This window comes from Notothenia rossii (assembly GCF_949606895.1).
Source record: "Notothenia rossii genome assembly, chromosome: 5".
Taxonomy (NCBI): Eukaryota; Metazoa; Chordata; class Actinopteri; order Perciformes; family Nototheniidae; genus Notothenia; species Notothenia rossii.
The window spans coordinates 73078572-73090990 of NC_136903.1; the positions used below are offsets into that span (position 1 = coordinate 73078572).

The 12419-nt window shown below is 40.6% G+C and overlaps 1 protein-coding gene across 2 annotated transcripts in view; it reads right to left on the minus strand.

Annotated features, from left to right (window-relative positions):
* srgap3 (SLIT-ROBO Rho GTPase activating protein 3) overlaps window positions 1–12419 on the minus strand; it is a 52534-nt gene that overhangs the window by 4734 nt on the left and 35381 nt on the right. Inside the window, exons 7-20 of one of the 2 annotated variants that reach the window (XM_079685671.1) lie at window positions 11435–11656; window positions 10902–11003; window positions 9894–10091; window positions 9561–9645; window positions 7627–7654; window positions 6901–7003; window positions 5871–5931; window positions 5186–5263; window positions 4940–5074; window positions 4294–4399; window positions 2647–2874; window positions 2456–2529; window positions 565–745; window positions 237–386 (exon numbers count right to left, since the gene is read on the minus strand). In XM_079685671.1, coding sequence (XP_079541797.1) covers window positions 237–386; window positions 565–745; window positions 2456–2529; window positions 2647–2874; window positions 4294–4399; window positions 4940–5074; window positions 5186–5263; window positions 5871–5931; window positions 6901–7003; window positions 7627–7654; window positions 9561–9645; window positions 9894–10091; window positions 10902–11003; window positions 11435–11656 — 1751 coding nt within the window. Of the gene's footprint in view, window positions 1–236; window positions 387–564; window positions 746–2455; window positions 2530–2646; window positions 2875–4293; window positions 4400–4939; window positions 5075–5185; window positions 5264–5870; window positions 5932–6399; window positions 6431–6900; window positions 7004–7626; window positions 7655–9560; window positions 9646–9893; window positions 10092–10901; window positions 11004–11434; window positions 11657–12419 lie in introns of both variants that reach the window. The other variant, XM_079685672.1, reaches the window with a different exon arrangement.

Here is a 12419-nt window from a genome sequence, read left to right on the forward strand (position 1 = left end):
TAACAGTGCCAGATTTAGCTTTGAGCTAATTTCCATCCGCAGTCCCTCACATAAAACATTTAAGAAAATTACATTTGACAAACATAGCAAAAACAAAATACATGATATGCAAAAAGTGCAAAAGAGCAAGAGCAGCATACACGAGTATTTACCACATGGCAGTACAATATAGCAGCAACGACATATAACAAAATAACAAATAGGGAACAAATAGGTTTTACTCTTAATGTATCTACCTCCCCATGACTCCACCAAAGTTGTAATCAGGTGATGGTTCACAGGGTGAAGGGGCATCATTTTTGAATGAGCCCTTATCATCCAGCAGTGGTCCACTGCTCGCTTCACTATCCGCTTTCTGGCTGAGGTTATCAGAGAAAGCATCATCTCTGAAAGAGCAGAGGCATTGATAGTGAGTATAAGATACACACATAAAGAACAGAAAAACCAATTAAAATAATTCAATAAAGGAACAGTATCTTAATCCAAGCCAAGAGTTTTGTGAAGTGAGAAGATTACATGACACAAGATAAACAAAGTACAAAAACACATTCTGCCATTACTCACAGATCTTGTACCACAATGTACTGATGTGGGATGAGGCCATCCACACCATTGTGGCGTCCCTCCCACCAGTCTTCAGACGCTCTGTGGTACAGAAGCAGAGATGCTCCCTTCTTGAAGGACAGCTCCCTGGGAGTGCGTCCCACGTAATCAAATTTAGCGATGGCCTCAATCTGTTCAACCTCTGAAAACATAAAATCCATACAAACCTAATCAACTTCTTGATAGACCCCAACATGGCTTACTCAACAACACAATTCAAAATCCTGGACCTTACAGTACATATATTACTCAAACATTAAGACATAAGATGTTTGCTTTTAATTTCAATCTTTGCCCCATGTCACTCTGCACTGTAAATCAGACATACTACAGAGCCACAAAGCTGCATTTTAACATGGGAGTAATAATAATTGTACTAATGATTGCATGACAAACGGTTTTTAAGTGATTTAAGTCTGAAACAATTAGTATTTGTGTGATTATATTACAAAAGAAAGCTCTTATCTTCAGTGTATTTCACCATACCAGCCAGCAGGGGTCAGTAAGAGTAAACTGTACAGTTGACAACATTCAGTTATCTTAAACACACAGTTTTGTTTTTGGGCACAAAGATGTATAAGAGAACAGTGATTGAAGATAAAAAGCGTATTTCTTTCCAAACTTGGTATGAGTTTGAGAGTTATTAAAATAGAAAAGGTAGAGTGTGGTTGCTTGGTTTTAAATCTGACACCAACTTATTTTTTCTTCCATGACAACTAAAGCTAAGGACATCGACCGCTAAAGAAACTACAGTGAAACACAGAAGCCCACGATTGCTTTTTCAAATAAGAGCACAAAAAAAAGCAAGGGTCAGACTCAATACAAAAGCAGCCAACAGCACAAGCTAAGCTCAAAGATAGTGTGACCCCAGTCCGACCTCACACACTCCATACTTCTTAGATCAGTCCACTGACTGTTCACATGCGGCAAAGGAGATATTATTCTGTGTATTACCCTTGCTTTGGCTTTTGGGCCTGGCCCAGTTATGCATTCAAAGCTCAGAGGAGAATTGGGTAAATCCCGCACAAAGGAGAAAGTCTCAGGAGAATTGCTGACTAACACTGAACAAAGAGCGAGCAGGGGAGGAGAGAGGAGAGAGACTCACACACACAGAAAGACGGATCAAAGAGGCAGTGCTGCATGCCAACACTGTTTACTCAACTTGCCTCCAGCTTCAAACATCACATAAGCCATTGCAATCATAAGCTGTTGCAGCAGAAACCTCACTCACCTCTCAGACAAAAGCACTTCATAAAAAAGGTCAGGTTGTATTGCTTTCTTATCTACGAAGGCTTCTAAAATCAGGTCATATATATTCCCTTGTGAATAACATGTGAGACTATTTGCAAAGATTCAAACTTCTCTTTGTTTCTTTTTTGTATTTTGTATGCAAAGTAGTATAGTAATACAAACGGTTACACTTCTCAGTGAATGCTGTAGAATCAGAGCAAATAATCCTAATATATTCACTGGTATTGACTGCACAGTTAAGACCTAGAGTTCAGATGGCTACTAACATTGGACCGAATAAATCAGAAACATGGCTTGTTGACCTGACGATGGCAAATTACCAGCAAATTCAGTTAATCTCCAAAGTTGTAACAATTTATTCTTAGAGGAAAACCTGAATATCTGTACCAACTTTAATGGAAATCCATCTATTTGATAGAAAACTTAGCTCCAATCCACAAATGTCAACTTCCAGGTCGGACAAGAGGTCCAATCCATCCGGAAGTTGAAGAGTTAAGTCTATACCACAAAGACCAACATTTCCATTCCCTGGCTGTAACTGGCTAATAACGAGGCCCATTCATAGGAAATAGATACAAAATGGCTACTATGATATGCTGACCTTCATCACTGGTGTGCGGTTCAGTTCCATTGTCAGCCTCGTCAATAGTTCCTGGTTCACTGTGTGGGCTGTCACTGTGAGAGCAAAGGGAAAGTAAAAAGTCAACTTAGACATTGGAAGCTGACAAAATGTGTTTTCTGAGCATAATTCAAGATCTAAGAGAAATCTAGTCTCAAATGAATTGTACTAACCAGTACTCCTCCCCCCCACTCATGCACTTCTCGTAGACGGGGCCGTCCAGCTCACGTTGATTGGGAAAGATGAGTTCCTGGTGCATGATGATGGTCTTGACGACTTCGTTGACATGTGCCTGGTACGATACAGGATCATATCCGTCCGGGATTGGCATCAGGGTTGGACCAAAGCAAATTGCCAAATTGTATGGATCCATCATGTTCTCGTCGCTGTACTGGGAGAGACTGAGTGGACAGGAGAGGAGAACATTGTGTGTTGAATGATGAAAGCGAGCTTAAACATCACATACAATAAAGTTTGTTTAAATGAAGTTGCCTTCTATTGGTAGTCTGTGTTAGAAGACTATAGTTAATCAATTTGAAAGTTTATATTTTGTGATTGGGCAATCCTTTTGTTTACTTTTAAAATATGTATATCAATATCATAAAGCACTTATTATTACCCTGCTGCAATGAATGTATTGTTGGCAACTTGTGGACAGTGCAAACAAGCAGCAAACCCAATAAGGACATTTATTATGATGCATGAGTAAACAGTTATACATCTAGCAGACCAAAATCAACATTACCATCTAACTGGGTTCATGTGTTTGGGCACCTGGAGAAATTACACTGAAGATCCCCTCTTTTTGGTTTGGTTTTTGGTATTAAAAAAGAGTTCAGGGAAATATCTGTCTCTTTTGCAGCTAAATGCTCCTCTACTGTATGTTCACCAGATAGTTGCTAAATGTGGTGTTTGTGTCTATTCACGTTGCGTACGTCTTCTTCGCTGAAAACCACAGCCTTCTGCGGCCGAAAACAAGACTGAACCAGAAAAGAAAGGGGGAGCCAAATAACAGTAAAAAAGCTACAGAGAGCTGAGGAAAACTGAGATGCTGTTTTTATCCAAGCAGTCACGTAATCCATTGTTAAAAATACTGAAAAGAGTTGCTTTAAGTGATCAATCCTGCCTTAAGCAGAACTATAGAGCAGTCAAATCCAATAGAGAGTCAGAGTCTGGTGTCTCATAAATTCTGCTTTGACGTACAGTGTTACATGCTTTATTGCAGAGCTTAGTTAGAAATGTGCTTGAAAATCTCCCTGATCAGTCTTCGCCTATCTGGAAATGACTAGCGCATGCCACAGCCCACTATGGGTAACCAAATCATTCAATGCTGTAAGAGGAAGTCATAATCAGTCCTTGCACATTATCAACAAGCTGAGGCTGAGCAGTAAAACCACAGCTGGAACAGCTCCAGCAGTGAAGGGGGGTACAGAAGAGCAGAGTAAAACCTTGTGTTCCAAATCAAACTCTTTGTTCTGCAGGCAACCCCAGTAAAAAGGACCATTTAAAACATCCATTATAAGAGGACAGGTATACTACTTCAGTGAGACATGAGTTTCCGAGCCCATAAATAACTCCTAAATCGCTGCAGACAGACGTAGCAATAAATTACGTGTGTTATTTTCCCAACTATATTTTCGAATACTATTCTTGATTGAAATAGATTTTCCCATTTTTAAGTACATTTACATGTAAGTTAAGTTTATGATGTATTAACTGTTAAGCACTGATGTCTGTCCAACAATACACTCATCTACATGCTTGTCTGTACACACCAGGACCTGTGGATTCAAATAAAATGTGAATTTGTACAAACTTACTGATTGAGAAAAGCAAAAAGGTATCTCATGACGATGATGATGGTGCGGGAAAGCGTCACAGTAATCTGTTGGATGTGATGAGCTCTCTCAGCTCCAGTCTCAAGCTCTGAAACAAAAAAAGGGATAGAAAGTTTAACAACAAGGCTTTCCACAGCAATAAAAGAAACAAACATAGCTTTTAAACTTTTATATATACAGTAGGTACCAAGCCTTTTACAATACTGTACACCGAAAGACCATACTAAGCCTTAGCATGTAGAATTGATCAAAGTAAGCAGAAAGAAAAGGCAGGGAAGTTAGAAGTCTGTTATTCGACACTTTAATAGTTGCCCTCTCCTGCCTTTCACCAGACCCCTAAAGCACACTGTGTGATCAAACTATTACTGTAGAAACAGCGGGGAAATGATTCTGTGGTGAACTCGCACACGGCAGACTGATGCGGCCCACACTCTCCTCTTCCTACTGGCTTTCTGTTAAATATCAGGCAAAGGGCAATGGTGTTGAGATTGCTTCCATGTGCTGCCCTGCATGCCTTTTGCTTTTTCAGTAAAGCTGAGTTTCTGCAAAGTGTGTTTTCTCTTTTCCATTTACCAGGCACAATCATGACGGCAATGGCTTTAAATATGTTCTGCTGTGTGTGACTCACTGATAGTAGAGATGAAGTCCAGGAAGCGCTCCTTTGGGAAGATGGGGTTCTCCAGTCCCCTGAAGTAGAGCTTCAGCACCCCTGCCACTGAGTTGATATCATGGTCATTCTGGTCATCAACCAAGGGATCTTCACCTGATTTGGAAAAATATGCATGCTTTCATTTGTGACATTAGATGGGTTTATGCTGTACATGATTTGTGACCTTAAAAAAGTGTATGTGAACGCTGTCTTCCTTTGACTCACCCCTCTCAAATGAGTTCTTAATGTCATTGACTTCCACCTGTGAACCCGGCACACGAAATATGCCTTGCTGCTGCAAGCCTGAAAGAAATACAACCCAGAAATTGGGGATTCAGGGTTACGCAAGCTACCATTATCTTCAAACCCCAGTGCCAGCTTCATGAAAGCCCACTGGAAACACATAACACAGAGCAGGAAATGTAATCTAGTCATAAAGGGAGATGCGTATTTTTCCACCAGAGGGCCCCTCAGTGAGGCTGCAGCATATGGTTTCAGTTAAAGGGTTCCTAATCAGTTTTCTGTAGTTTCATTAGGTCCAGATCCAGGGGAAAGGCCTCCAGGCCACAGCAATGAGCTGAAGACAGATGTGAAGGTAGACAGGGAGGAGTTATAAAAAGGGTTGAGGGGGGTGGGGGGTGAAATAACTAAACCAAGACCAATGGGACTTTCAAAACTCTCTGTGTGTGATCTATTGTTATAAGCTTGTCACTTCACTGGCAGGCAGCTGAGCACCTCAGAGGCTGGAGGTGCAGAGCAGGTCAGGCTCTGTACCTATTTGTGGAAATAGATTGCCTCATCCAACAGCTGCTGTCACTTCTTATCAGGCCGAAGGAGGACTTTATATCTTGCTTTCCTTTCTGCCTTTTCGCTCGAAAGTAAAGTCACAGCAAAATAATGTAAAACTCACCGTATAGGTTGATGTGTCTTACACAGCTTTCAACAACCAGTGGGATTGGTTGACCAGAATCCTGAAATGAAATATTGTATACAAAATAAAAAAACAAGCAAAAAGCAGGACAAAGTAAAGCAAAACATATATTATTTTGTGAAAACTTTATACAGTGCAATTTTTTGACTGTACGATTTCGGAATGTTCTATATTTAGACACTGAATAATTAATCATGTCGCAATATTCACTTATCAATGCATGGAAATCACAAATCCCATGTTCTAGTTCATATTAAAGATATACAAGTATCTTGCTCCATTTCATCAGAAACTTGTTTAACATTTATTAAGCAAATCATGAGCACTGTTAAACAAAGAAAAATAAATATCTAAAATACAAGCAACTGTTATTAATATTAAATGTTTGAATAAAACCCGAAGCAGTATGATAGAGCAGCCCAAGCAGAAGCCAGTATATATATCTACTATTAGTCTAAAAGTTTAGTGCCCTTGTGCCCTGACCTATACTCTCTAACAGCAGCGGTACCTGAATGCGGGCGCGGGCATTCCTTCTTCCTCTGGGACAGAAAGCCGCAAAGCACAGAGTAGCAGAGGAAGAGAGGGCAGAGAAGCAAAGAGTTAGAAAAGCTCAGATAACAAATGACCCCTCTGGAGGTTAAAGAAGGCTAAGCACAGCGAGCGGCAATAGGAAAGCTACAGAGATGCAGTAAAGGGTTGGTGGGTGCAGTGAGGGACAGAGCAGATCCACTGCTGCCTCTCAATCGTCTAGAGAGAGTCAGGGGTCTAGAAATAAAGTATGAGATGGTGAGTTGTTCTGGAAGGGAATAAAGAGAGAGCTGACTGTCGCTGCATTGCCACAACCATGAAGGAACGAAGAGGATTAGAGGTTAAACAGAGGCGTTATATCATAATCAAGGGCAGCTGGAAGAGGGAGGGATAGAAGGCCAAAGTTAGGAAGAGAATAAGATGAAATCATCTTGCTGCCTTCCCCTCCTGCTCCACAGTCATACACTACCACCAGAGGTACCTCAATGAAGGTCTCCATATTGCCGTTAAACAGCTTATGGTTATACGAAGAGCGTGGCCTAGGCTTCCGCAATTTCTGTGGTTTAGGGGGAAGTGTGGGCGGCCTGTGAAATGGTGGACAAAGGGTACAAAAACACCAAATACTTTGTGAAAAACTTTAAAACCATGGAGGTTCAAACTCAGGTATTACAAATCTCCAAAACCGTCACTCAAACAGAGCAGTAAAACAACCCTCTGTTTTATGAAATTAGTGAAAGAAAGGTAAGAAACTTTTGAAAAACAATCGCTTTTTAGCTTTTACTAGAGATTTAACCAGTATAAAATCATGAGGGCATATGTAAACTCTCTTTCTTTCTTTTGACAAATTCAGTGTAACGTTTTTGGAACCACAATAGCATTATGTTGATGTATAAGCAAACATGTCATTTTTTTTAAAGTAAAATAATTATTTTTTTGTTTGTCTGTAAACAAACTGAGCATGGTCTTTGTTTGGAGATGTTGCTTGATATGTATTGACTGCAATGTTGCTATTAGATTTAGTTAAATATTTAAAAAAATTATAATTATTGATGTTTTTAAATTATTTATATAATTATTTAAATATGTGTATATCGATTGGAGTGTTCAAACAACAGCTGACATGCTTTTGTCTTCCTTTCTTATATGTTCTAGCTATCTGAAGAAATGCTACAGATGCTGTGTGAGTGAAAGGCAAAGGACACCATACCTTGTAGTTCCACACTCAGCCCTTTCCCCTGTGGAAAAAACAAGACAAGAGGGACATGTTTGTCACCGTGGTACATATTATACAGACTCCAGTGTCCACTGTCACTGAATGGTTTGATGGTACACAACATGACTATTGAGAGAGAGATGAATGGAGCAGTGATAACACCATTCATTGCACAAAGCTATTGAGCAGTCGTCGCTGAATCCACAGGGGACCGAGAGGACCCTGTGGGGTTAGAGGCCTCCTCGCAGAGCGAAGGAAAGGGGGGGTTGCGGCTGCAGTGTCTATTTGTTGGGGAAGTCTGCACTGGTTCACCGAGTCTTTTGTTATCAGTTTCCAACAATACACGCACATGTTATAGGCATATGTATAGAGAAAGCTCTGATACAGTCTGAGGTCATAATTAAATCCAGCTATATTGTTCTTCACTTATTTAGGAATATGTCAAAAATATGTTTCAACTGATAACACAGTCCTTTGGTCTTAGGTTAATCGAAAGATGACCTAGCTTGTCTTTATGAACTCAGAGTAGGAGTGTGTCTTTGTCCGGCAGTGACAACTGGATTATGAACTGGAAGGCAGTCAATGTACAAAAAAGCACTCCAACATAATTTCATCTCTTATCCATCTACCAATGGACAGAAAGAGCAAAGGCGAACCCATTTCTCAACACATCATTCTGGCAGATGGAACAGGGTCTCTGAAGCATTCATGTGGAGAAACAACAGCACATTTCCCAGGCACCATTCCTTTGAGTGATAGCCTCTGTCTACGTCTGGCCAACCAACCTCAAAATTACACACACATTTTCTCAAGCATGATCTAAAAAGTCTATGTTGATTTCCCCCTAATTTCATCAAATAAAGTGCCTCAATGATAGAGAAATACGTATTATATAAACTTAAAATATGTACAAATAAATGTCGCTGAACAAGGGAAATGGTGATTCCTTATTTGGAAACAAGGCCTGGCATATATCCTAGACCCATCTTGACTGGTGCCAGTGATTTATATAATGTTTTTATTAATACATGCAGCAAGATGTGAACGCCATGTGGCACTCACCAGTCATATCTTGTTCCCTCTGTCATGCTCACAAACAACCACACGCATACTCTAACGCTATTTTGGGTGTGAAACGACAAGCTAATGAGCACAACACAACCCTGATTGATCATCTGAATAATTAAACATGGGTGGTACCTAGAGACGCCATATGCCTTGTTTATGCACTTTATCACCTGCTCCACTGCGGACATACAAATAGAGCTGTCCAGAGATTTATAATGTGAGTTTTACGAGTGCAAAAAGCATTCAGTTGGTAGTTTACTGCAGAGTGAATAAAGGAAAATAAATAATTAAGTAAAGACTTGAATTCATTAATCCAAGGTGTGAAATGTAGAAGTATTCATTAGTGTCACAAGGCCTCAGCTGTCTGTGCCTGATGCCCTTTTCTATAAGGTGAACCCCTGATGCAGGAGCAGCTGCAGAAACGGGCCTGGATTTGGTCCTGCTGATTGATTGGGCGTAAACTGTTCACGGCTGAGGTGACAAGGGGACCCCTGGGGAAGGGAGGGGCCGAGGGAAGCCCTTCTCTCACAGGCTGGAAATGGAAACCCTCCCTGCGGCTTTACCATAAAGACACTAACCGGATAATACTTCAACCAATGGAGATAAGTAGAAGGGGGAATGGATAGCTCAAAGTAGATGTAGCCTGCTTTTGGTGTGATAGTTTCCCATTTGAATATCAGCTCTCATTTCCTCTCTCCTTCCTGCTTCCCTAAAAAATGTTGTCTTTGAAGCCTCCCACACCTCATTCCCTGCTGATGTTTAGATAAGACCTGCACCACTATAATCCTGAAGGCATTGATTTAACAGAGCTGTGTGATTCTGAGGGTCATAGAGGAAGACAAATGGAGAATATTCCCTACCTTCACCCAGCGTCTGCTTCAGTAAGTCATGCTTGGCCTGCAACTTAATGATGAGGTTACTGCCGTTGAGGTACTCCTTGAATTTCTGCAGAGACCGATAAAGGCAACAATCAGCGAGCAGCACTAATCCAGTGTTACATTAGCCCAGTTAAACAATTCAATTCAGCATAAATTCAATCTGTTCCAGCTTTAATTTAATTCCTATTTTTAAACATGTTGAAATGATGACTGATGGCTTGATTTTTAAAAGTGCCGCAAATCTGTAGTTCATAGCAGGCCGGCGGACATTAACAGTTCGGAAGGATAAACAGATCGAAATCCACGTGAACTCACAGAAAAGTAAAACATTTCAGTCTCGTGTTGGTTCGACCTCCTCTTGGCTACATTCAGCTTGCTCATGTAGGACTCGGAGGCCACGGACTTAATGGATTCAGTGGAGCGGCTGTGTTGGAAGGCATCCGACACGTCAAAGTCCTCTACCGTCAGCATGTCCTGCAGCGTCTGCATGGTGGCATCCAAGGTCTTTCTCACCTGCACAGATGGGGGGGAAATAGAAAGGGACGAAGATGACAAATGGTCATCATATCTTACCAATATGTCTTGCTCATATTTCCCTTTTTGTAGCTATTTATTCACAAGCCTTGATGGAACCAAAGAAACTGATGATCCTTTCAAGGGCAAGAGTGAGTGATTTACAGCACTAGCATATTTATATCAAAGACAAATTGTCCCCAGAACAACAAATGACCTTGAATTACACTGAAATGACATCAAGCAGCCTTCAAATATCACTCCAGAGCAACCTGCACATCAGGCATACATCAGACTAAGACATAAAAATGAAGCGTGCCTGGCACAGAAACAAATTGTATGTGAAATTACTGAAGGAGGCTTTTTGTTTAGGGCTGAGATTGATAAAGCTCATTCAGAGTAATGGCAGCGCTCGTCCATTATCCTCCGAAGCACAAAACACGGGGAGACAGGGAAGAGGCAGAGCCATTGGCACAGAAGACTCTACATGGCCAGGTTATTATAACATCCATTTGCATATTTGTCTCTGCGGCTTTTAATGAAAAAGTCCCATTTTCATTACAAAACAGACAGTTTTATATATAACTTCATAGAAAACATAACATTGGTGCTGTGATGATCTTAATTTATTCTTGCCTCCCGCAGAGCAAAGGTCATTGGAGAGTAATTGCAAAGAGAACAGATGGTGATGTGGCCCTCCTACTTGGCTCTGGGGGAAATGAGCTGGGCTTTTTGGTTTTTTGGGGGGTGGGGCTGAAGGAAGTGCTGGATTGGACGCTGGACAAACACAGGGACATCATAAATCCTCACCTCCTCATTCTCAATCTTCAGCGTAGTTAAGCGAGACTGCAGCTGGTGGTAGCGCATTAGGAGTTCAGTCTGGACCGGCTGCTGGGCGCTCACCTGGCACACCTGAGGAGGAAGAGGAGGGTTACAAGAGACATAACTGATTCATCTGAGACCTGAATAGACACTTTTTAAAAGTCAATATTAAGATAAGATAAGATGGACCTTTATTAATCCCCGTGGAGAAATTAATCAGTTTAAACAGCAACAGGGTAAGATTGAAAAACAGGACGGCACAGATTCACACAAGATCAAAGATTAATCAGATTAAAGATCAAATTAAAATGAAATACAGTTACCGGTAAGTAACTTTAAAATAAGAAATAAATTAAATGAAAATAATTATATACATATTTGGGCCATATATACATATTCAATATATTTACATGTACAGTATGTGTGCCGGTAAAATTATTGTGAAAAACAGTTTATATTTGATGTTTATGTGTTACATTGTTGACCCCTTGTTCTGCAGCGTGATGGCTAAAGAATCTCACCTCATCTCCCATGTGTGGCAGGTAGTCAAAGCGCATTGGAGGGCAGAACACCTGGTTATGCATATCCATGATCTTGTGCTTGTCACTGCGGTTATCCAGGTTGTCCACCGCATTCTCTATGATATCCAGTCCCTCATGGCGTGATGTCTCCAAGTTGTACTCAGCAGATAAGTAGGTCCTGAGAGTGCGTGCAAGGCTAGCATGGTAGCCCAGGTCACAGCACTGTGGAGATAAAGCAAAAATCGTTATAAATATTTCAGGGAATGTGGAAGAATGTGCACAGGTTAAGTTGAAAAGTATGTTAGCTTGAGCACTTTCCATCATGTTCAGACCTATTTAATGAACTAAATTCCAAATTACATCCTGCTACTTGTTACCGTTCTAAAATAGAAGTAGAGTTCACAGAATTACAGGAGCTAGCACAGTAGGACAGTAGGGATAATTACAGAGTCTTATCACACAGAGCTGGATGAAGTAACCTCATTAGGCAGAAGATGGTAGTGAGGAGGTTCAGAGCGAGCTTGAGGCAGCTGACAGCTCTGTGAATGACTAAGTAAACACTCTTTAACACTCCAGAGGACCGAGGAAGAAGTCTCTCTACTTTGGTGCACAAGCATCATTGCACCACTCAGTCAATAGACTAAAGACTAAAGGCAGCCAATTAGCTTCTTTTAAACAAGTAAAATTAGTCAAAACACATTCATAACTGCAGTGGCTGCCTGAAGGAAGCGGGGAGATTAGATACACTCTTGGATCAAAATACTGTTGACCAATTTCCTCTTTTCTTTCTCATTAGAGCTATGCAAACATAGTACATATTATATTCTGGCTGCATGTTATTACTTGCAAATATGTGTCATTTGTTTAACATGCTTCTTATTCATGTTTAAATTAAGGGCTGTCTCTAATTTGGTTAATAAAGTTATATTCAAGTTATTTCACCCTCAGCAAAAAAAACTCAAACATGATACAATTACTACATTTA